This window comes from Staurois parvus, unplaced genomic scaffold, assembly GCF_062004578.1.
Source record: "Staurois parvus isolate SC_StPar_1 unplaced genomic scaffold, SC_StPar_1.0 ptg000136l, whole genome shotgun sequence".
NCBI classification, from domain to species: domain Eukaryota; kingdom Metazoa; phylum Chordata; class Amphibia; order Anura; family Ranidae; genus Staurois; species Staurois parvus.
In genome coordinates this window covers 8515043-8540665 of record NW_028317932.1, presented here as the reverse complement: position 1 = coordinate 8540665, position 25623 = coordinate 8515043, and the positions used below count along the sequence as shown (strand labels likewise).

The following is a 25623-nucleotide window of genomic DNA, read 5'->3' as shown; positions in this document are numbered from 1 at the left end:
GGGGCCCCTGTGTCCTTGCTCACATGCAAACCACACCCAAAAAAGCCTATGAAAGGTACCAGGGGCATCTCATGGGGCTCCCTGCTGACCCTGGGCCCTCGGGCAGTGCCCCTGGTCAAAACTATTGTTAAAGTGATACTTTTTTGTGCCTGACTACAAATATGCAAAATATGAGCTTTCCTAACACCAGGTTCCTTCTCTGGGTGTATTGAGATAAAATTTGTGGCAAAGTGGCAGAGCACTAAATATTTTGATTTTCAGAGAGAAGGCACGGTGTACAGATAAAATATAAACCATTAGTATTGCATTGTGAGAATATAAAAGGCTGGCTTTAGTGAAGCACTGCAAAACAGTATACTACATAAGAGATAATAACCAGAAATATGGTCCTTTTATTAAAACATGTTCTGTAGCACTTAATTATAAATCCATCTGCACTTACAGTTTTCCCTTTTTTTTTCACAGATATTTTTTATTTTGCATAAAAGTAGAAAACAATACAAAACCCAAATAGGTCTGGTTGGTACATAGTGCAAAAAGATACATAAACGTGATACAGTACATTAACAGCAGCATATACAATTGAGGACATAGAAATTTCTCTGATACAACAATTTTTTAACCAGCAGAGTAATCCAGGACAAGGAGCAGTATAAATCAGTTTGTACAGAGGGAGTACCTGATTCACCGTAGTTCTCCACTGCTGAATTATGGGTGGCTCAGAGGACTTTCCACTTGGTCAATATAAGCTTTTGCACATAGAACACTGCATAAAAAGGTAGTACCTTTGGTGGAAAGAAATATCCAACTGGACTTCCATACCCAACAGGAAAAGGACCAGATCTAAGGGTAGTCAAAGATCTAGAATAGGATTAAGATCCACCAGCACTCCTTGCCAGTAGGATTGTAGACTAGAGTAGGTCCAAATCATGTGTACGAAAGTGCCCACCTCTGACATGCACTGAGGACAATATTTGTTAACTGTAGGGTAAATGAGAGATAGCCTCTGCGGGGTGTATTATGCACGGTGTAAGAATTTAAGTTGGATAAATCTTTCTTTGGCCGATATCATCAGTGGTATAAATTGTTGTAAATCTTCCCCCCAATCATCTGCAGTAAGGCCAGGGAGATCATTTTGCCAGGTGCGACACAGTTGGGTGACTTTAGTTGTCTCCTTCCCAGAAATCCTTAGGTAAAGAGAGGAGAGTATTCGGTCCATATTTTTGCAAATCAAGAAGCACTCTACTGAATGAGATGCCAAAGTAACCATGGTGGGAAATTTTGCTCTAATCTCATGGCGCAATTGAATGTACCTGAAAAATGTATGGTTAGTAAGTTGGAATTCTGATTTTATGGTATTAAATGGTAGGAGGGATCTATTGGGGATAATATGTTTAAGAGCCTTGATACCACATCTCTTCCACACAATTGGATCTGGAATCAATCGGAGATGCGGGAGAGTAGGGTTACCCATACCAGTGTATGAGAGGAAACTGTATCAAGTTCCCTGGTCACCTGCTGCCAGAAAGAAATTGTAGTGTGCATTGGAGTGGCTATGCCTGGATTAGATCTGGGCCCTCGAAAAACCACACTGCTCAGCTCTGCATAGGAGGCTAAAAGAGTTGCCTCTGAGTTCACCACAGGGACCCCCCAAAGTTGGGCGAACCACGAACAAATAGCCACCAAGAAAGCGGTGTTGCGGAACACATATAGAAATTTAGGTAAGAAGCTTATCTTTATTAGATTGACTGTACCCACAGGAGTTAAGGGCAGGGATTTCCATACCCCACATTTATGGGTAAGCTGAGTCATGATCGGGTGAAGATGATTAGGCAATAATTGTGCAAAGTCCGTCATTACTTGAATTTGCGAGACAGCTGATAGTGGTACATTGGACAATTGGGAAGATGCTCCTTGGGTCAACGGGAACAAAACTAACTGGCCCCAATTTACCCATATGCCTGAAAATTCCCCAAATCGGTCAATAAGAGATAAGGCTGCTTCTAAGGAAGGGCCCGCATCTTTTACAAACAGTAGGGTGTTGTCTGCATATAAAGACACTTTTTCAGAACAGGGCCTACTATGCCCGGTACAGACTCAGATCTCAGCAAAAGGATTGCCATGGGCTAAATAGCTAACACAAACAAACTCGGGGACAGGGGGCAGCCTTGCCCTTTACCCCTAAACAGGGGGAAAAAAGGCAAGAGCAGTCCATTGGTCCGTACTCTAGTCGTAGGATGAGCATAAAGAAGTTTAACCCATTTCCCAAAGCTAGGCCCTAATCCAAATCTCTGCAGAACCAGCCATAGGTACTCCCATTCTACAGATTTGAAGGTCTTCTGCGTATCGAGGGAGGCCATTACCCCAAGGTGAGCGTCAGAGCCGGCCTGTGCTATAACCGTATGCAGATGACAGAGATTAATATCTGTCCCTTCACCTGGCATAAACCCAGATTGGTCCCCATGAATCAGTATGGGAATTACTGCATTTAGGTGATTTAGCCAAAATCATAGTCAGTACTTTAGCATCAACATTAGTGAAACTGGGTGATAACAGGAGCAAAGGGACAGGTCCTTACTCAGCTTAGAACCTCCACTATTACTGCTTCCAATATAGAAGATGGAAGAGACTTTTCAGTAAGCGCATATTTAAGCATTTCGTAAAAATGCGGAAGGAGTACATCTACATAGGTTTTATTGAATTCTGCAGGTAATCCATCTGTCCCAGGAGTTTTTCCCATATGGAGGGAGAGCAAGGCTTTCCTAACTTTATCCAACATTATGGGGACATCTAGTTTGGTTCTATCACTTGCACTAAGAACTGGGAAGTCAATTTCCTGCAGATACTGGCGTAATTATTCAGGAGAGTAATGCACTAGAGAAGTGTACAATTGACTATATTAGGAGTAATAAGCGAGTAATAATTAAACCTGGATCTGTCAGCAACCTACCATCCTCAGCCTGAACAGTCGTTATGAGTCACAGGGGTATGATCCTTGGAAAGCTATGCTAACAGCCTACTGGTTTTATTCCCCTGATCAAACACCTGCTGGGAATAATGTAGAAGAATCTTACAGGAGACTTCCACCCAAAGAGGGGATACTTCTCTATAGGCAACCACCATATCCTAATGCATAATCTTGTCTTGGGAGGATGCATATTGGGCCTCAAGTTCCTGAGCACGGGACTCCACCGTAAAGCAGACTGGGAGTCACAACGGGCTGCAGCAATATGAAACTGGTACTTTCCTCTAGTGAAGGCCTTGAGAGCATTCCACTCTATTTCAGGGGAGGCTGTCCCAAGATTGCGATTCCAGTAGTCAGAGATCTCACCAAGGATCTGGGGTTCAACCTTCTCATCATTAATCCAGTACCTGGACAACCTCCATAATTTCAGCCCCTGTGGGGCGTCTCTACCTACCGAAAAGCGCAAGAGCAGTGGAGCATGATCAGAGATTCCCTGTGGAAGGATAGAAATCTCTTGGATTGTAGGTAGCATAGCAGTATTATCATAAATTACTGTAAATCTATATGAGAAAGTGTGGCATATGCAATGGAGTGACATGTGTATCCCCTACTAGCTGGATGTTTCCAATGCCAGAGATCACATAAATCAAAGGATTCCACCCATCTGGATAAATTAGATTCATTGGCCGCATCTGGCTTGAGTTTATCCAGCATCGGGCTAGGGGGCATGTTAAAGTCACCAGCAAGGAGAATATGGCCCTTGGGGTACAAAGCTAGAATTTGGATTATTTTAGCAAGCATGGAAACACTGGCCGGGGAGGCAGATATAGTCCATCTACAATCATGGAAACACTAACAATCACAGCATGTATAATCACATATTTGCCCTTCGGATCCAAATGAAGGTCCAGCAGCATGAAGGCCATAGTTTTATGAAGCAATATACTAACACCTCTAGCATTGGAGGAATAGGTAGCATGGTAGTAATGCCCTACCCAGGGTTTCTTGAAACTTAGGATTCTACTCTATGTCAAGTGAGTCTCCTGTAAAATACAGTACAGATATGGGATTTATAGGTTTTAAGGTAGTTGAATAAAAATGAGCGTTTGATCTTTATGTTTATACCCCGGACATTCCAGGAAATTACCGCCACTGGCAACATGAGGAACCACGTATATAAATAATGTGGTTACTCCATCTGCTGGACCTCATAAGGAATGAAAAACATCTGGCCCAGAAATCAAATTATTTACTCAAAAGGTGCTGTAGAACATCAGAACCAGACAATTGCCCATCATCGAGCGACACACACCAGACCAAAAACAGTAAACTAAAACAAAAACCAACTGTACATAATACCCCTCCCACACCCACCTCACATCACCACCCCAAACGTGGTGTGCCTTATCGCTGAACAGTAACATGGTACAACAATAAAGGGGGGTATGAGCCAGAAGGGAGCGCAGTGAGGAAAGTTGTTCAAGATGTAGGGAGAGTAGGAGATGCCATTTGTAGTACAAAATGAGCAATTGTAAAGTCTCTTGAGGTAATAAATGAGTTCAAGGGCAGAGTTCTTAGTTACAAACAAGAAGAAAAATGAAGACACTAAGGCCAATCTCCAAGCATATTGGCACAGCTAAAGAAATCGGCAAGTCTCTTGTGAAAATTGAGGGCACCATACTTAGTTGCAAACAAATACAATTGGTGGGTAACAATGCAAAAAACATCAAGTCAAATATGCCGCCGTCTAAATGCAGCATAATATCATAGGCAGCAGCTACCAGGATATAAGAGAACAGAATATGCATTTCCAGCTGAGGGCAGGATCTATGAGGCTAAGACAGCACCTGAAGATAGACTGCAACCAGGGAGGGCCGTCAGAGATCCACCGCCATGGTATGGTAAGCTGCCAACTGGTAACATAGAGCAAAGAGGGCTCACAGCAGCAAAGGGGATATGGAGGCCGTAAACCCAGTAGATATCTGAGCAGTGGCCGTGCAAGGTGAGGCCAGGAGCCTAGGTGGGTAGTACACATCTCCCAGGCCCCCATATTGTAAAGTTTATGGTCTGGGTAGCATCTCAAGCCACTGGGATGCCTCCTTGGGGGAAGTAAAGAACTGGACAGAGTTACCTTCTCTCCGGGAAGTGCATACTATATTTGAACCCCTTCTGACAGAGAACCAGCTTCACCTGGTCAAAAGAGCTCCACAGCCTCTGAGTCTCCACTTAATAGTCCGGGAAGATCATCAAATTGGCAGCTTCATGGCAGAGTGTTTCTTGTTTCCTGGCTTCCCGGAGAACCACATCATGGTCATGGAAATGAAGGAGATGTAGGATGAAAGTGCAAGGAGGTGCACCAGGGGGGCCCCGATTCGATGGCATTTTTTGGGTGCTCTCCACTGAGAAGTATGGAGAAAATGGTGCTTGAGGTAGCAGAGCATGCAGTAGCCGTTCTGAAAAAGCTGCCGGGTCTTGGCCTTCAGCCACCTTTGGTAGGCCAATGATGCGGAGATTATTCCTCCAGTTCTGGTTTTCTGCATCCTCAGTTCTAGACTCTAGGTATTTCACCTTAGTGCGAAGGGTGTGAAGTTGGGCAGAGTGCTCCCAGGCCATGTCTTCAGAAACCCAGAGGCAACTCTCAGCTTCTGACTGGTTATGAAACTTCTCCATGTCCCACCTAAAAAGGCCATTATCAATCTGGAGGGAGTCTATTTTAGTAGTTAAGGTAGATTGGCAGCCTGTAATCACTTGCAATAGAGCCTGAAACTGATTGTGTTCTGCCTCTGCCTTCATCGGTAGCCTCAGTTTGAGTCGGCATTTTGACCACGTGGCCCAGTTGATAAACTGCCTCGGGAGACTCAGTCACTGTATCCGTCATGTGTTGGGTCCCCATCTGCTGTCGACCTCTCGTCATCATCTGAAGGGGTTCCTAGGGTAGCAAAAGTGATGGCATCTAGCAGTGCTCCAAAATCATGGAGAGAAGAACCATAAACCGGTGGAGCTCCTTTCTCATGCGTCTGCTCCCATCGCCATCTTGGACATGCCCCCCACAGTTTTCTCTTAGCCTACCTTCATAGTGTCAGAAATACTTTACTCATTGTGATAGGGTGACAACAATGCTGCACTGATCCTGAATTCAGAGCACCCTCAAGTAGGCAGTGTTTACTTGCATTACAGTGAGTTTGATATTTGGTCCATAAATAAGACAAGTGGGTCCATTTTGCATCTGGATATGTGGATATACATCTATAATCTTTCATAAAATGGAAGGTTATAAAACAGCACAAGAAAATCTGTGAATATTTGCAGAGGTCTAGAAAGAGCTAGAGTTTTTCATTCAGCAGGGACATGTTGGACCTCTGCAGAGAAATCGCTTCTTTCATACAGAGTGCAAGGGTTCATATCCACAGCATGCTGTAAGCTACTTTTTTTCCCCTGTTTTGACTTGAAAGTTAATTTGAGATTTAAGATATTCGTTGGTGTTCATTTGTGTCCTCTGAGATATAACACATATAGATGTATATGGCTGCAATACCTTTTTTAAGTGTGTTTCAGATAAACGTTGCTCCATGTAGCCAGGTGGGCTGTTGGTTTGTGGTACAGAGGTGTCTCTATTGTCCTGTTTACTGTTTTGTATCCAAATCGTTCATGGTATCCTGGAAATACTTGAACCTAAAAAGTTCAGAATATATATTACAGTATATGATATTATATTATATATAGTGTACTAATGAAGAAGGATCCTAGCAAAGAGTGTATTTTCAATAATTGTCACTAAAAGGAACCACCTTGACAATATTTTTTGCCTTCTTTACTTTTGTTTTATTCCTGGCAATACTTTTTTTTGCTTTTGATCCTCATTTTTCTGTATCTTTTAGGCTAGAGCAGGTCGCACAACAATAGTCATAGCTCATCGACTATCTACTGTTCGAACTGCCGACATCATTGCCGGATTCCATGGTGGCCTTGTGGTGGAGCAGGGGTCACATGATGACCTAATGTGTAAAAAGGGAGTCTATTATTCACTTGTGATGCTTCAGGTAAATTATATCCTAAACACTATGTCAGAATATAATACAGAATGATATCTCAAAAGAGCAATGACCAATAACATATGTGTAAAATATTATATTAATTCAAATAATCTCTATGAATATAAACAATATTTAAAGAGTTTTGAATGGTACAGTTTTGTAAGCTGATTTAAATCTATTGCGATAGGGCAACCTATGTGTTATAACTTGTTTTACAAGGCAGTAAGTAGACGTTCATTTGTGAATTAGCAGCAAACTGCTTTGTAATGTCTCCAGCACTTAAAAGCCTAGAAGTCAAAGCAGAAAAAGCCTTTGACAGGTTTCAATAGATATTCTGTTAATCTGGAGATAGAACAATTAGTTTACCCACGGTCATTAAGTGGCCGTCTTCAATCTCCATTTCACCATCTACTTACTAGGTTTAAATTGAATGTATTACTAAGGGATACTCTAATAACATGGAAGGAAGGAAGTCTGGCTGGTTTTATTTCTCCATATCTACCTATTCATACTACCTCTGCATTTCCACCAGGTAATTCAGATAAACCATTTATTTTATAGACAGGTAGAGGATTTGGAACTCTTGAAGGCCTGTTTGATTTTGAAGATATTTGACCCCTTTACAAATGTCCAGTCTAAACAGGCTCTTCAATCTAGTCATTTTTATCTTCTATGCAAGTGAGTGTCTTCCTTCAAAGCATATTGAGATTGGGGGACAAATAAAATGTCCTCCTATGCTGAAGTTTGCTTAACCCCCTTTGCTACAAAAAAAAATCTACCTCTGTTATATATAACTATTTAAGACAATATTAGATAACTAAAAATCAAGATACTAAATTTACAGTATTTTAAAATGGACTTGAGAGCTTAAAGTGGTTGTAAAGGCTCAAGGTTTTTTTTCCCTTCATGCATTCTATGCATGAAGGGAAAAAAACCTTCTCTGTGCAGCATTCCCCCCAGCCCCCCCCCCCCAATACTTGATTCAGCAATGTGCACTGAAGTCTCAGCTATCCAGGACTCCCTCTTCTCATTGCCTGAGACAGCAGCGGGAGCCATTGGTGAGAAGATAGAGGGGGCGGGGCCAAGCCACAGCTTGTGTGAATGGACATGAACAGGAGGGAGGGGCCAGGAGACCCAAGAAGAGGAGGATTTTGGCTGCTCTGTGCAAAATCACTGCACACAGCAGGTAAGTATAAACATGTTTGTTGTTTTTAGAAAAAAGTATTGCTTTAAGTTAATTGAGGAACATTTAATGCAAAGGGAATGGGCTTTCATTTGGAAAGTTACCTCTAATGAAATCTGGAAGGAAATGCGGTTAAAAATTTTACATAAGGCGAATTACACCTTTAACATCCCTGTCCAGCTAACTAATCGAGTTAACCATCTGATTAAATGCCCACAGTGTCCCCATAATACACCTGATCTTTATTAGTTATTATGGGCAAGTCCACAGATCCAGCTCGTATGGTTCCAAACTTTGGGCTACTTTAAGAGGAGTTCCAGTGAAAATAAAAAAAACTGTAGCTGTTGACTTTTAAAAAATGGACACTTACCTGTCCCTCGATCCCGTGGTGTCCCCCCCCAGCCCGTATTGCCGACCGCCCTGTGTTCCCGACACCGGAATCTTCAGGGGGCACCCAGCTGTGATAATTTGTGGCTTTACACCCGAGTGCTCACTGCACATGCTTTGTGAATGGCCCCGTGGTCTTCTGGGACCTGTCACATGTCCTGGAAGACTACAGGGAGGGAGGAAGGGGGACAACTTTGGCTTTCGATCACCTAGGCAGTCGCACCAGAAGTGGGAGGGGGTACCTGTCAATTTTGGGTACCTGCTCCCCAAAGATGCCATTCCTTAATGGGGAGCAGTCCTTAAAGCGGAACTTCCCCTTTTGGGTGGAGCTCCATTTTAATCAGTTAACTGAATGGGTATACCCTCTTTCTCCTTCTTTGTTACTATTTCAAGCTATAGTTCCTCTGTAGGAAGGACAGCTCCTCTAAATAAAATTGAACATCTTGCTTTGTTGGTAATTAAAAATTATTATTAACAAACTGGATCACTCTGACTCTCCCCACGCTTATTTGGACCCTGTATCTGTTCAATACCCTGACACCTACACAACTTAGAGAAATTATTTTGCTATTTAGATACTCTAGATATTTTAATACAGAGAAATTAAAAGACTCTTTGGGCCCTTTGGAATTTTTCTGATTAAAGATGACCTTTTTTATTTGGAAAGCAATATGAGAACACTTTGAATTGCATCTTTTGACCCATTTATAGTTATTAAGGCAGAAGGCAGTTATTTAGTGTATTAGGGAAAGAACAATGATGGTCTTTGCCATTTTTGATTGCTGATTGATTTCCCTTTAGTAGAGTTATTTTGGATAAGATGTTTTTTCTAATATGTGTGCTATACATATACTGTATAAATGCATTTGTCTTTGTATGTATAAAAAAATTGCAAATACATATATTTTAAAGGAAAGAAAATTAAAAAAAAAAAATAATATATCAGTGTACAATATATAACCCCTTTACACTGTCATGAGGCAAGGCTCTTTGGAATGTAGGGAAGGAAGGGCTGCATGTGGCTTGCGGTTATTGAGTTTGATATCTCAGCATGTACATGGTGGAGGTGTTCAGAGAGATGAGGCCTCTCTTACATCATTGGCTCATGGCACTGGTAGAGCAAGCAGGTGGCATAAGAACACTTAGTGGTGCGAGTGCCTCAACCTTGTTGCCAGAATGCTGCTACAGAAAGACAGGTATATCGAGACCAGTCTGTGCTGTGTTGCTTCCCCTTAGGAGATGACAGACAGGATACTGGACACAGGGATATCAAGCAGGTTATCATGAACAGGCCAAGGCAAGCAGAGCCGGTAACAGGTATTTAGGCCACAGAGCCCAGATTCACTAGTAATTCAATAGAGAAGACAGCACTGCCTATGTGCAGCTGATCAGTTTACATAGCCCATTTGGTGTCAGCATCACCAACAGGCATGCATGCATATTCTTGCACATACAGTTAGGTCCATATACATTTGTACACAAGCACAATTTTCATACTTTTGGCTCTGTATGCCACCAGAATAAATCAAAACAAAACAATCCAAATGAATTTGAAGTGCAGACTTTCAGCTTTAATTCAAGGGGTTGAAAAATATCAAAGTACAAATTTTAGGAACTGCAACCATTTTTATACATAGTCCCTCCATTTTTAGGGGCACAAATGTAATTGAACAAATGAATATAATCATAAATAAAATGTTACATTTTAATATTTTCTTGAGAATCTTTTATTGGCAATGACTGCCTGAAGTCTGGAACCCATGGACATTACCAAAGACTGGGTTTCCTCCTTTCTGATGCTTTGCCAGGCTCTAACTGCAGCTGTCTTCAGTTGTTCTCTGTCTGTGTGTCTTTCTGCCTTTAGTTTTGCCTTCGGCAAGTGAAATGCATGCTCAATTGGGTTGAGGTCAGGTGATTGACTTGGCCATTGCAGAATATTCCATTTATTTTCCTTCAAAAGCTCCTGGGTTGCTTTTGCAGTGTGTTTTGGATCATTGTCCATCTGTACTGTGAAGCACCGTCCAATCAACTTTGCTGCAGTTGGCTGAATCTGGGCTGACAGCTTATCTCTAAACACTGCAGAATTCATCTGGCTGCTTCTGTCTTCTGTCACATCATCAATAAACACCAATGACCCTGTGCCACTGGAAGCCATGCATGCCCATGTTATCACACTGCCTCCACCCTGTTTTACAGATGACGTTGTGTGCTTTGGATCATGAGTTGTTCCAAGCCTTCTCCACACTTTGTTTCCCCTGTCATTCTGGTACAGATTAATCTTAATTTCTTGCTTCCAAAAAATGCTTTTCCAGAACTGGTCTGGCTTTTTTAGATGTTTTTGGCAAAGTCTAATCAGGCTTTTCTATTCTTCAGGCTTATGAATGGTTTTCACCTTGTAGTGAAGCCTCTGTATTTGCTCTCATGAAGTCTTCTCTTGATTGTAGACTTTGACAATGATACGCCCACCTCCTGGAGAGTGTCCTTCACTTGTCTGGATGTTGTGAATACGTTTTTCTTCACCACAGAGAGGATCCTGCGATTATCCACCAATGGTGTTGTCCATGGACGTCCATGCCTTTTTATGTTGCTGAGCTCACCAGTGCGTTCTTCTTTCCTCAGAATGTACCAAACTGTTGATTTGATCACTCCTAATATTGCTGCTATCTCTCTGATAGATTTGTTTAGTTTTTGAAGCCTTACAACGCATGATGTAGGTTCACAGCAATAGATTCCAAATGCAAATACCACACTTAGAATCAACTCTAGACCTTTTACCTGCTTAATTGATGAAGAAATAACGAAGGAGTAGCCCACACCTGGCCATGAAACAGCTTTTAAATCAATTGTCCAATTACTTTTGGTCTCTTGAAAAAAGAAGGATGGGTACTCTTAAGAGCTGTAATTCCCAAACCCTCAAATTAAACCTGAGAGTGTGCACTTTCAGCCCATATCCATTATATAACTAGAGCTTGAATATGTTTTGGTAACGACCTGAAAATCTAAAATTGTGCCTGTGTCCAAATATATATGGACCTAACTGTATACATGTGCATATGTATAGCTAGTGGCAACCTGTGATAAAAGGCTACAAACCAGCATATGTTTATGAATATTACATAAACTTACTTTATAGAAAATAATAAAGAAAGAACACTGTAGTGCTGTAGGGGCCTGGCAGAAGTAACCATATTGCACACATGGGGTCCAGGCATCCGACACTCCTGGAAGTGTCAGATGCCGCAAATTTTTAAGCAAGTTTAGCTCTTTAAAAGAATGAAGATCCAAGGCATGGGCAGCGAAACAGGTAATCATTGTTAAAAAGCTGTTTTAAACTATTGTGCTTAGCTCACCATCATTGGCCTAACTAAATCAGAACAATTGTGACATATAAGATAGCTGATGTAGAGATGTGTTGGCCCTTACTCAACATATCATGAGTTCTGTTTGATTTTTAGAACCAGGATAAGGGAGAAGCAAAGGATGGCTGTGATATAAGCTCTTTGGATAAGAAAAGTTCAAATGAAGACTGTAAGGAAGATGAAAAAAAAGTGGCCGAAACAACAGAAACATTACAAGATGTTGAAAAAGTGCTGACACCTATCAAATGTGAAAGTTTTAAAAAAGGATCGGGAAGAAAAAAAAGTCAAACCCCATCAAAAAATGATTCTGACATGGAAAAGCCAAAAAAGCTAGAAGAGGTAGGAACGGAACAACACTTATCATTTTAGAAAATAGTGCCAGCCAGATATGCAATATTTGTTTTAGCATTTCTAAAGAAAATCTACCCCTAATCACAAAGATTCTTTGACATATACATACATGTAATTCAAAGATTTTTTTCAGTCATTTGAAATCTACAGCTTTTATTAACATACCTACTGATTTTGCCATGGAGGTCTTTTTACATGCACTTTCTGTTATGGGGTACCAACTGTCTCCCTATTGTGCTCCAGTCACATGCAGGACTACAAATAGCAGTGCTGAAATAAATTGTGCAGACATAGGTCACTATTTTCACTTTCAGTGACACACACTGTGTTGAAGGTGGGACCCTAAAACCTTGACATTTATGGCGTTTAACATGTGATGTTGTGCTCTCTAAATAAATGAATGAAATGAACACACTGGAGTACTGGTGACTATCTGTTTAGTTATTAGAAGCACCCACAACTTTCATAGGTCACATGCTGTTTGGAATGCAGCTTCCCCAGGTACTGTCATAGATTAATAGACACCAGAGACTGACAGCATATATTTACTGGTATCAGAAGCTGTTACTAAATTTTCCATACACTGCTATCATGCAGTTGATGATACCTCTGCTGCTGTTATACTAATCTACTGGCATCAGAGACTATCAAAGTATCTAAGCAAAAGGATAAGTTCACCCTTAGGAGCATGTTATATGGTACACAGGGGCGGACTGACGACTCATGGGGCCCCCGGGTAATAGGGGATCATGGGGCCCCTGTGTCCTTGCCTCAAAAAAGCCTATGAAAAAGGTACCAGGGGCATCTCTTGGGGCCCCCTACTGACCCCGGGCACTCAGACAGTGCCCGAGTTTCCAAATGGTCAGTCCGCCCCAGATGGTACACCCATATTTAGGGTGTAACAATTAACATGCACCTAGGTTTGCCTCGTATTGGAGCTAAAAATCCTGGTAAGCGCAATATTTACCTTCGGGTGGTGGGTGCTGTATTTCTATCTCCCAGACTTGGGTTGCAGAACATACAGTGCATCCTTCACTTAAATTGCTTCATCATTGGATGAATTCGTATCACTAATAAGACAGTCTTTGCTGAACCTTTGATGGACACTTTGTCTTACTTTTATGATACTTGTGTTTGGCACTATTTGTGTTTCATGATTTGTGTTATGACTCCAGGTCTGTATGGAGGTAATGACGTTTGGTTTTGAAGCTGTAGGAAGTAATCACTGGACTACAAGTGTAGGAACATCACTGCACTTGTGTTCCATTGAGATCTACTAGTCCATCTGCCATGGTAGTTTTTCCATTCACTGTGAATGAACGGATGGCACAGCTGTGTGGGTGAAGCCACACACAGCCATTTTGAATAGAATAAAATAAAATAGAGAATGCTGCAGAGGTTTTAAGATAGGGGGCTGTGGAACCCTAAATATGGCTCTATTATAAAAATAGTACAAAGAGAGGAATTAGCAAACTGAATGGCAACCAGTAAGAACTATATTAAAGAGACCCTGGGTTGATTTACTAAAAACAGATGGGTTGTTCACTTTGCAAGGTCATTTTCCCCAGAGTTGAGTGAATGTAGTGAAATTTCACTTTGCAAAGAATACCCAATCATATGCATGGAAAAAAACAGCATTTTTGCTTGCATGTAATTGAATGATGGGCATCAGCAGAGCTTCACCTCATTCACCAAGCTCTTGGAAAATTTCCCTTGCAAACTACAACTTCCCTTGGAAAGTGAACTGCTTATTTGCCTTTAGTAAATCAACCCCCCTGTCTCTATAGTAAGTAACTCTGGAAATATTTACCTTTCCTGCTGCCACCAAACACTGCTCCGTTGCTGAGAAATCTTCTGCTGACATCAGAAGGGAAACCAACACTTCCAGGAGTGTCGATCCATAGAGTTCCTCGCAGCTCTCACTGTCTGTCCTCCACCCATTACAGGATACAGTAGTGATGTGGAGGTTAACCAGTGAGAACTGCAGAGGACCCAGGGGATTGACACTCCCGGAAGTATCAATTTCTCTTTAGACTTCAGCAGAAGATTTTTCCTGGAAGGAGGTGCTTTTGGTGGAACAGGTAACAAGAAAGGTAAATATTTTTAGAGTTTTTACACAGGAACTATTTGGATTAAATTATTTACTGTTGCTTTGCCCTGCATGGGCAAAAAAAAATATTTAGAAGAAGCATATTCTAACTCACTAGTTTTGCATGGAAAACAATAAGTAAGCTAAATTAAAAAAAAACAAAAACTTACTCATAAAGTCCCATTTCACAGATTTGATATTCAGAGATTTGCAAAAAATACTTTCATGTTGCACTTGCTATGCCCAAATGAATAGAAGTCTGAATGTTCTGTCTAAAGTGCATGGTAAATGCTGCCATCTCGTGGTGATCTACAAAACAAGTTCAAATGGTAATTTCTACCACAGAATTGACAGAAGAACCTATAAAACATGTACAATGTATCTTTTAAAATATATTTATTATTTAATATTTGGTCTTTTTTCAGAACACAGAGGTACCGCTTAGAAGAATTCTAGAGCTAAATAAACCAGAATGGTTATATATCATGGTTGGAATTGTAGCAGCTTCAATCAACGGGGGAATATACCCAACATTTTCTGTCATTTTTGGAAAAGTGATTGGTGTAGGTGACAACTCCAATGTAATGTAGCAATCACCAAATTTGTTTTTTATGGATTCGAAGGGAAATCATTATTTATACTTCCATAAGAGGAAGTATATCTCTGGGGTGAAATGGTAGTGGACTGTTAAGACAAGTATTGCTGATCCAAGACAGTGATACAGGACATTATCAGGGTTGTGATCACCGAACAAAGTTTCCATTTAAATACATGTAGGCATGGATGAAACTTTCTTTTTAGAATATGAAAATATTACCGGTGGCTTACATAGTCACAATAGGGTTCTTGTGCAAGAACACGTTTTGGATTCCCCATCTGGATATTACAAATTAGGAGCATGGTTAGGGCATCATTAGGCATGCCCTCTTATGTCTCCTCTGTCCAATAAGTGAGAAGTTTCCAGGTTTATGTGACAGCAGGGCAGACTCTTCACAACTGTCTAATCAACATCTCATTTACAGGGGCCCCTAAGTCTATGAAGGAAATAGCAGCTGCACAGTGTAAAGTAATAGTAGGTCTGTCCACTGATATTACAATGCTGTATAAATATACCTAGTTACGTTTTGACATTGTTTTCAAGGTACTGCAGGTGAAATCATTAGTTAACTACCCATTCTCAATACTGTCAGAGGCACTGATATGGCACAAAATGAAAATGCAGAATTCTTTTTTTAATATTTCATTTATGGCAGTTAGTATGAATGAGCTGAGCGAATATGTACGAAAACCCTAATAACTGCCTAATTATATGCTCCCTAATTGGAAATGTTTTGTTATACCTGTTTTATAAAAACAAAAATATCAGGTTGCCAGAAATCTTGTTAGCTGATCACTTCCTATGTTTTCTGCCTATGTACAAGAAGTTATATAGATGGGGAGTGGAGGGATGAAGAGAGGTCTGTGTTCTTTGTAATGCCTCAGAAATTATGTAGGCTGGGCTGACACCATGTGCCTTGATATTCAGAGCCAAAATATAGTGCGTTGTCATGTCAAAAAGGAAGGTTGGGGCTAAATATATTGCTAGCACATCACCAGTTATTTTTCTGCACTTACAACATGCTTAAAGGGATACAATGTGTGGAAATATGCAGAAATGAAAGAATTATGTGTTTATTTATTTATTCATTTATTTTAGATTTTTCCATTAAATATGTTTTAAGAATGAGTTACCTGACATTCCTTAAACATTTCAAAAACAAGAAGTTTGTAAAACATTCATATCTGTTGGCTTGTATTAGCTCATGTCTTTTTTTCAGATATGTGGTATGAGAAAGCACATAGGATTGAGGCCCATTCACACTTAAGCATTATGTTGTGTTAAGGCACACACTTTGCTGCATATTCTAGCACATAATAACATGCGCTGCATTAAGGCAACCCTTTCATTATCAATGGGCTTTCATAGCACCATGAAGGGTAAAAATATGACCCTTTTTTGACAATGCAGTACTCTACTGCACATGGTATACATGTTGTGGTGCGCTACAGTGTGTTGTCTGTTACAAGAAAAGAAATGCCCGTAGCGGAAAGAGAAGGAAAGAAATAGTTCAGGGCAGACATGGCTGGGTCTAGAGTGGTTAAGAAAAGACAGGATAGGGTTAAGATAGCTATAGGTGGGGTTGTAGGGATGGATCTTTCTTGATTGGTAGCTGGGGGGTGTAGGTGTGGTTTTCTACACCTTGGGGTGGGGGGTTTGGGGAGGGTCCTCACTCTGGAAGTTGTGACGTGTGAGGAGAGAGCTTCCTTCCCGCCCTCCCTGTTTTTGTGGGGTATTATGTCACTCCCGGGGGTGGGGGGTGTTATTCCGGTTCGGGTGCGGTTGTTGGTCTTTGGAGGTGGTACTGATTTTGGAAGGTAAAATAATGGTGTGGGACCCATCGGTGGTATGGTGTACCCGGGGGCATTCCAGTTAACCGAGGTTTAACTGGAAGGTGGTGGTGTTCCACTGCGGATGGTATGGTTGTCTCCGAGCCGGAGTGTTGCGGCTGGAGGCCTAGTGTAATATGGTGGATTTTGGTTCAGCTTTGGTGCCTTCCAAGACCAACAACTCGGATTAGGAGTTTCTGTTTTAAGGAATGTTTTGTGTATTTGAAGTTTGAAGTGTTAATAAAAGGCCGTGTTGGCCATTTTACTCCAATTTAGTGTTATGTTTTTATTTAAAGTAATGCATAAAGGGGGTTGGTGTGGAAGAGTGAAATGGTGTTGGAGGGGATCTTGATTAGCCTATCTCTAGTGCCCTAGTCATGGCTCAACAACGCACTGCACACAGAGCAGGTGCATTGCCAATGTTTACGGCCAAGTGTGCATTATAGGATGCGTTACCACAGACAAGTGTGAATGAGTGACCTTACCTATAAAAAAAAAGTAGTATTTTACATGGGAAGTTTATCAGTGTTGAGATTCAGACTTTTCATAAAAAAAATGTTGACTTATTACTTTTGCAGATATTTCAGGAGCAGGACCCGGTCAAAAGGAATGAAAAAACTGCTTTATTATCATTAATGTTCCTTCTGCTAGGACTGATTAGCTTTATAGTTTATCTTGCAATGGTAAGTAAACGTGTGTGTCTATCTATCTATCTATCTATCTATTTTTTTTTCTAATTAACTATTTCAGTTAATTTGAAAATCTAAAGCTAAACTCCAGGAAAACCAATATATTTTATTTATTTGAGGTACTTATATAGTGCTGTCAATTTATGCAGCGCTTTACATATATTTATACATTCACATCAGTCCCTAACCCTCAAGGGGCATACAATCTAACTTACATTCATACATTCTAGGGCCAATTTAGACAGGAGCCAATTAACCTACCAGCATGTCTTTAGAGTGTGGGGGGAAACCAGAGTACCCGGAGGAAACCCACGTAGGCACATGGAGAACATGCAAACTCCAAGCAGGTGGTGCCATAGTTGGGATTTGAACCAATGACCCTAAAACTGCCAGACGGAAGTGCTAACCATTTAGCCACTGTGCTGCCCCATAAGTAGTTTCGCCCCTGTATATGTATGCATACTGGTATAGCTGTCAAAATATTTGTAGTTCAGTTCAGTCTGTCCTGGGATTAACATACACTGCCATACCACATAGCAACTCAGGTGACACCACTCACTTTTTCCTGGTTCAGCTTTGCATCGTCATATGTCACCTGCTTATTGGACAATGTAATAGTATGATCATCTCTGTCCAATTATTAGGGAGGTGATTCTGAAACCAGTAAAGCTGACTCAGGACATGGTCAAGTTGAATGAGGATGTAATAGAGGCTGGCTGTGCAGTGTGGCAGAGGTGTGATAAAATATCAGAATGGCTAAACAAAATGACAAATCTTTTACCAGGTAAAATAATAAACATATGTGCGCTTCATAAAGCATGGCCAGATTTACTAGATTATGTGTTGGTGCATCTGTGGCATGTTAGTCCTTAATTTAATTGATTTAAATAATCAATGACCAAATATGCTCTTGTAGTGCAAATTGGGACAAGAAGCAACAGATCAGATCACTTAAAGACAATTAGGTAATTTAAATAGTTACCCTGTTGGAAGAATGAACAGTTGGTCAAGTGATTTTTAGGAGAGGTCAACAGTAGCAGCCTCCATGTTTCTCTCACTAAAGGTGTCCAGTTTTTATGGTTTATGGTATTTCATCATGTATTTGACATATCTCATTTTTACTGATGCATGCTTTGCTGGCTGTCTTAGTGTCCCAAAGAATCCCAATCATTTTTTTTTTAGATGAAGGGGTGTCATCACTGAACAGTGCAAAGGGTAGCACACACGGACCTCAAAGTATTTCTGGAGCCAATTTTTGGTTTTGTTTTCATTGGTTAAAACTAAGGTTTAAAGATTGCCAAACCAGCTGCTGACAAGGCCTGTGGTTGCAATGACACTGGAAAAAATATCATTAAGGTGTTTCTAAACCCAGGACCCTGCATACACTATACCTAGTCTCCCACAGTACACAGAACATGGAAATGCAATTAAATTAAAATAATAAATATAAACTGCTAAATACCTTTTCTCATCAGCAGTTAGAGCAGTCTTGTGACTTCTATCAGTGTTCAGCAGAGCACTGGTTTAAGCTTGTAGGAGGAGTTTTCTTTCTGCTCTATGAGGCTGCAGGACCCTTGAAATCTGCCTGGACAGTGCTGATTGGCCCTGTGCTGATCACATGCACTCTCCCTAGAAAAAAAACCTCTCTAGCAATAGACACCAAACTGAGCATGTGCAGAGTGACTCCGCACGCTATGTCTGATCAGGAGATAACAGGGGAACACTGGAAGAAGAGGTGGATCAAAGAAGTCAGGATCGAACAGCACAATGACTAACCCTTTAGGTTCCAAAGTGAGTATATCAAGCATGCTTTACTGCATATACAGACTAATTTTACTGTTGTGGGTTTAGTAACACTTTAAGTTCAGTTCACTTCTGGTCTATCCATATTATTGTCAATCAAGATCTGATGAAGGGGGCACTCTTGGACCCTCAAAATGCATTGGATATTTTTTGGCTTGTCCCCCTGACTTTTAATGTATTTGGACCTTTTGCAGTAGTGTGGCTCTTTGGCACTGCAAGCAAGGAGACTGTGGGGATCGTGGGGTGTAGAAGCTGCCTTTCCAGGAGCTAGAATATTTACATTAGCATCAATACTTAAAGATAGCAATACCAGTGAGATAACTTTGTAGGTCCAGTGCTATCTTTCCCATTTCTTCAACTGTTCTATCGAGCAGGGACAGCCACACACTGAAATTTCAATCAGTGTATGGCCAGCTAACTTAGAAATGGAACTCAATTAAGGCATTTCTTCGACTAATAATAGCTATATACCCAATTAACTAAATTAATATCAAAACTGTAAAAAAAAGATATTTAATGTATAAGTCACATTCAAGAGATATATGACTATTTTTTGTAGCAATGTTTGAATTTATAAAACACAGTAAAATATAATTTTATGTCTTACAGAAGAGCTGACATCTGAACAAAAGACATCAGTAAATTTACATAATATCTTCATGTCTTTTTTTCAGGGATTTATGTTTGGAAAATCTGGAGAGAATCTAACCATGAGGCTGCGATCCTTGTCATTTAAAGCATTGCTCAGACAGGTACATTCACTGTAGTTAGTAATGGGAGCTATTGTATGATACTTTATACACTAGAAATATAAACACCTTCCATACAGAATTATAGTCTTGTGTAATATTATTTCAAGTAATATTTTCTTGTGGTTGTGTGTTAAAGTGACTATAAAACTGAAGAAAAACAAATAAATAAGCCACCCTTTAAGAGTCAGTTCAAACCAGAATGCAGGGCAGGAAACCTACGTTATGTGTGTGTTTCCCGCACCACATTCAAAATACACTCCATTTGTGATCTGCAGAGGGTGTCAATAATAAGTTAATGAAACCCCAAACGCAGGTCGCAAATGCAGTGCATTTGCCTGCAACATATTGCATGGTACAAAAGTACCATGCAATCTGGTTGCAGTATGTTTCATTTCCAAACGTAGTGCATGCACTACTTTTGGTGCTGTACAATTTCAGAATGGGCTGAAATCTCACAGAACTGCATATTTCTAGTGTAAACCAGCAGTAAGAAAGAGTACAATACCTTCCAGTTTTTTTGTATTAGTAACACATTAGCTTTAAACGGAACCTGTGTCCAGAACTATACAGACTAAAGTATTTACATATTCTGAACACACAATGAAAGCACTTTAAAACAAGTCTCCATTCACCTCTGTAGCTATAGGCTATAGGAGAAATTCATCTTCTAAATGCACAACAGAGGCACTAAAATCTCAGCTATTTCTGTGCCAAAGCTCTATCATAAATAACCCGTTTTTAGCTTTAGAAGCCAACTGAAACCTGACTTTAGAGTCATTGTGGTTAAAGTATATGTAGACCCTCAACTTGTAAAGCAACTCATACAGTTTAAAATAGAAATGATAGGCAAAACATTTGTGTATAGATATAAAAAAACATTATTAACACCCTTTTCTCCCTGTTTTTATAAGTGATCACATTCCCTCTGTTCTTAGCTGCATAGAAAGGTGGGGGTGGAGAAACAACATTATACTGGTCTTCCAAGTGAAGGGGGGGGGGGTCAGCACAAGTCTCATCATTGAAGGAGAGCAGACTGAGTTCTCAGCACTGCTAGAGAACTGACCACGCTGTGCTCTCATGCCCAGTGTAGTCAGTTTTTGATAGGTAAGCAGAAGGACTGGCAGGAACATCAGGGAATAAAGCCATGTTTCTCAAGTAATGGGTCGTGATCAGGGGTGGACTGGGCCACGAGGCAAGTGCCCCCCAGGCCTCTCTAATGCCCCAATAAAACATCCGGTGCCCTGACAACATAGCTTAATAAAAACGACCAGCTACACTAATATACACGTTATATTATGTAATATATATTTGTATTATTGTGGCCAACCAGTCCCATTAAGGTGGTAAATGTGGGTTCTGAGGTTCCACAGGTTGAGAACCAATGCTTTAAAGCATATCTAAACCCCAAAAGAAAAGTGTAAAATATTGCAGCTTACCAGCCTTTAGGTGTGGTGGCTGAAATTGATTTCAATAAAAACTATAGCTATTTTCACTCCTTCACTGTATCTATGGAAAAGCAACATACCACCCTTGGACAGTAATTAATTCACCCACATAAGAACAGGTATATGGGACATGTCAAGCATTAATCTGCAGGGCATTCCACAGGTGGCAATCTCTTGGGCATCTCCAATGGACACAGAGAAGGGAAAAAAATGCAGGAAGAGAATGCACTCTCAGTATAGAATTTTTTGAACAGTATTGCACTTACACGTAATCAGTGAAAGCTGCATTAATAGAAAGTACCAGCAGGTGGGTACCTGGGTGGCAGTGTACAGGATGATGTGGGTAAAAGTGCCTCTGGTGGATGAATAAGACAGGAAGCAGTGCTGGGCAGTAGGGAACACAGAAGGACCAACTCAGAGTACACAGGAGGCAACCTCGGTGGACCACAAGGAAGTGATCTACAGCCATCCGTCCGGCCGTGATGATGTTACATGTGACTGCAAAGGGGCATGGTATCACATTTCAGGGCAGAGTCCCCTTTCTCAAGCCTTACTGGCCAGTGTGGTACTAGATGTTCTCTAGTACTAGGGCCTAGATTTCTGTATTAGAGCACTCAAATACATTTGTAATCCAGTAGTAAAGGGGTAAAAATTCCCAAATTAAATCCCACATTAAGGTGGTGCAGTCCGTTTAAGGAGGGGGTAACAAAATTGTGACCAGCAGCCTCTTAGCACAGCAGAAGGTCCCTGCACTCCAGGTGATCTCCATAGTTAATGGTGGAAAGGGTCTCCCTCCTCAAACCATTATCCAGCAGCAGTCTCTCACCTCCTCTGTACCTCAGGAATCACAGGATTAAGATTCAGCACAGCAGACTTGATACCGCAAGAACACTGGGCTCTCTAGTCACAAAGAAGCACTCCACACAGTTCAATGGCAGTCTCTCAGTCCATTAGCCAGCACTGTCTCCCCTGCTCAGCAGTACAGGGCTCAAGTGTAGCGCATTGTCCACACACAGACTATGAGTGTCTGTCCTGTAGCACTAGGCAGAGGTCCTCTTTACACTGCCCAGAGCCCTGGCTTCTTCTTCCATTTCCTCCTCCTGCCTCACACGGTCCTCCTGGGACTTGTAGCCCTACAATGGCTCTCTCTCTCTGCAAAGTCTCCAGATGAGGACTACACTACACAGTCCTTCCTTGCCTAGAGGCAGGCTTTCCTCTTCTCTCAGCACTACTGCAGTCAATCACTGCCCTCCCAGTTGGTTCCGGGTTGGTGGGCGGGGTTTTAAAATGCTGTGGCTGCAGGTGCAGCCTTTCTGTGTCCACCTCTGGCTCTCTTCCCTCTCCCTGTGATGTTGCCCCACATGGTAGCAGAAGGGGAGAAAAAGAAAAGTGATTGACAGCCTTGGATGTGCATGTTTCCCTATAAGACTGTGCAGACGACAGGGGGCCTGTCCATTACCTCCATTCAGGTCTCAAATTACACTCAGCTCCATGGTCTATGCTGTGCACTGTGTGATGTCAGATCCCTGCCCTCTGGAGCTCAGAGATGCTGTGTAAAATGTGTAATTTAGGAGGCTGTAGAGGAGAGACTTCAATGGATATACTGTATGTAAGGGTTTACAACCACTTTCAATAAACTAGAGTGGGCAAAGAGGATCAAAACTTTTCTTTCACCATATGTAAACATTTAATGGTATTTAAAAAGTAAACATAGGAATATATATAATTCACATATCCCATGGATTAGTTATTCTGAGTAACATACATCTAACAAATTAATAATCTTGCAGGAAATGGGATATTATGATGACCATAAGAATGCTGTTGGTGTACTACTTACAAGGCTTGCAACAGATGCTTCTCAGATTAAAGGAGTAAGTATGAGTGACTTTTATATGTTTAGTATTTATTAAAAATTTTCAGGTTATTTTAAAAATAGTCAGTCCATCCAAAGTGTATGTATAACAAAAACCTTAGTAGGTAAGGGTTAAACCCCCTTTCATTTTATTTTTTGATGTCTGTGACCCGCTGTGGAGAGTTCTGTTCATATCCTGTCCTGGGGATTCAACAGGAATTGAGAGAAAATTTATCTTCCCTCTTGTCACTGGAAAAGATGTCCCCAGTGGAAGATTTCCCCTCTGTTCCTTTTCAGGTGACCATTCAAAATATTTGATTTTCCCTTACTTATAGTCCAAGTGATAATGGACACCTGCATAAGGATAAGGAGGAGAGGGTAAATCTTCCAAGCCAGAATAGCAATAAAACATGACAAGGATTTTAACACTCCCCCACAGGGGCGTATTTACCACAAGGCAAACAAGGCACTTGCCTAGGGTGGCATTTTTCAGGGGGGCATCACCTCCCACCAGAAGAAGGGATGGAAGAAGGGACACACGCACCATGAGAACCAGGTGGCATCTGAGAAAGGCTAAAGGCTGCTTGATGGTGTATGTAGAGCCTGGCTCTCATTCCCACGGATGTCTGGAGCTGTGAAGATGAGTGTCTCTCTATCGCCGGCAGGGGGGTAGTGGAAAGCTCTCCTGGGTGGGGGGCAGGGATGTTGTTAGTCAATGTTAGGCTCTCTCCACGGGAAGGGGAGGTTGTGTTGGTCGGTGTCCATGGGGGCAGACAATTTTTGTATCGCCTAGGGCAGTTCAAAACCTAAATACACCACTGCTCTTCCACATAAAACTAAAAAAGGTTTTAGCTATACATATACTTTATTTGGGGTCTGAATAGATGCTGTGGCACTGAATAGACCACCAGCTCTAATACTTGTTAAAGCTCAGGCCAAAAGATCTTTGCACCTTCTAGTGTGGCTGATTAAAGAAGCTTCATTGCCTCGCTTTTTTTTAGTTATTTTTAAGTTATTTTTAATTCAGCAGGGAAAGTGAGACTTTATAGTAAACATAGAAGAGCTGGAAACTCATACAAATGTAATCTATAGAAGAAGCCAGCAGGTAATTCAGTTACTAGAGCATCTGCCCCATAACATCTGTCATGTCAGCTTTGGGTGAACAGGCCTAATAGCAGTTTTCCAAATCATAGCTACTACAAAGTCACATGCTGGATCAAATAGCTCACTTGTTCCTAAACAACAGTGCAAATTCTTTACTCGTCTGTTGTTAATCCCTTTTGTGCTTCTTTTTTGTACCTCTCAAATACAGAACTGCTATTCTAGAGTTCCTCTCTCCCTTCCCATTGTCTGAATTTCTTGGAAAATTGCCTATTTATTTGCTTAACCTTTGTGCCGATAAACACTTCCAAAAATATTTGCTGTGCTCAAACTCTATGACCATAGCTCATTCACCTTCAGTTAGAACTACAGTAAAGTATTTCATTCAAAGGAATTTTTGACTTTATTTTAATTTTAATTTAATTTTTTAATTAATTTATTTTTTTAAATTTATTTGTAACGCTACCCTTTGGGTAGGATACCCCTAAGCTCTGCACAGCCAGGCAGAAGGTATTTTTCTATACACACAGACGTGCATCCAGGAGACAATAACCAGTCCGTGGGCTTGGTTATGTTATTTTATTAGGGGAAATAAACTTGGATAGGGAAATAGGAATTATGGGATGCCCAGTTTGACTTGAATCAATGAAGGGGGGACAACTTCCTCCCTATGTACAAATACAGATCCTGGACTGTTCTTTTCTGTGAAAGCCGTCAGTCTTTGCAGGACAGTAGCAACAGCCCTTTATGGGCGAGGACCTAGCAGCCCCTTCAGAAATCAACTTATAACTACATGCAGAGATATCTTCTCCCCCTGCAGATCTGCTCCCAGCTCCACAGCCTGCTTACACAACCAGCCCTCCTGGCTCCTCAGAAGATCTCCCAGGACAAGGATAAAAGATTGAGGCCAGTGCTGTCCTTTGAAAGCTTACTCTGTGTGGCAGTCTTTCCCCTTGTGGATCCCAGGGACTCACTCTGTCCCCCATTGTGCCAGGTCTCAATCTCATTCACACCTCAATACTGAATGTATCCTCCTGAGCCAGCCCCAGCCAAGCCTGGAGGCCGCCCCTCCTAGACCTAGAAGACCCCTTCCAGGCACTGACAGTCTTCTCAGCACTCCATCTTCCACCCGACCCCTTTGTCAGCCCAACTCTACCATATTTATGGGCCAGTCCACCACTCT

The 25623-nt window shown here is 41.2% G+C and overlaps 1 protein-coding gene across 2 annotated transcripts in view; it reads left to right on the top strand.

Moving 5' to 3' along the window:
- The window catches only part of LOC149465937 (ATP-dependent translocase ABCB1-like), a 97393-nt gene that overhangs the window by 47668 nt on the left and 24102 nt on the right, over nt 1-25623 (top strand). For both annotated transcript variants that reach the window (XM_089673163.1, XM_089673164.1), the window contains 6 exons: nt 6844-7005; nt 12025-12267; nt 14794-14931; nt 17374-17478; nt 19962-20039; nt 23275-23358. In XM_089673163.1, coding sequence (XP_089529289.1) covers nt 6844-7005; nt 12025-12267; nt 14794-14931; nt 17374-17478; nt 19962-20039; nt 23275-23358 — 810 coding nt within the window. The remainder of the gene's footprint in view (nt 1-6843; nt 7006-12024; nt 12268-14793; nt 14932-17373; nt 17479-19961; nt 20040-23274; nt 23359-25623) is intronic.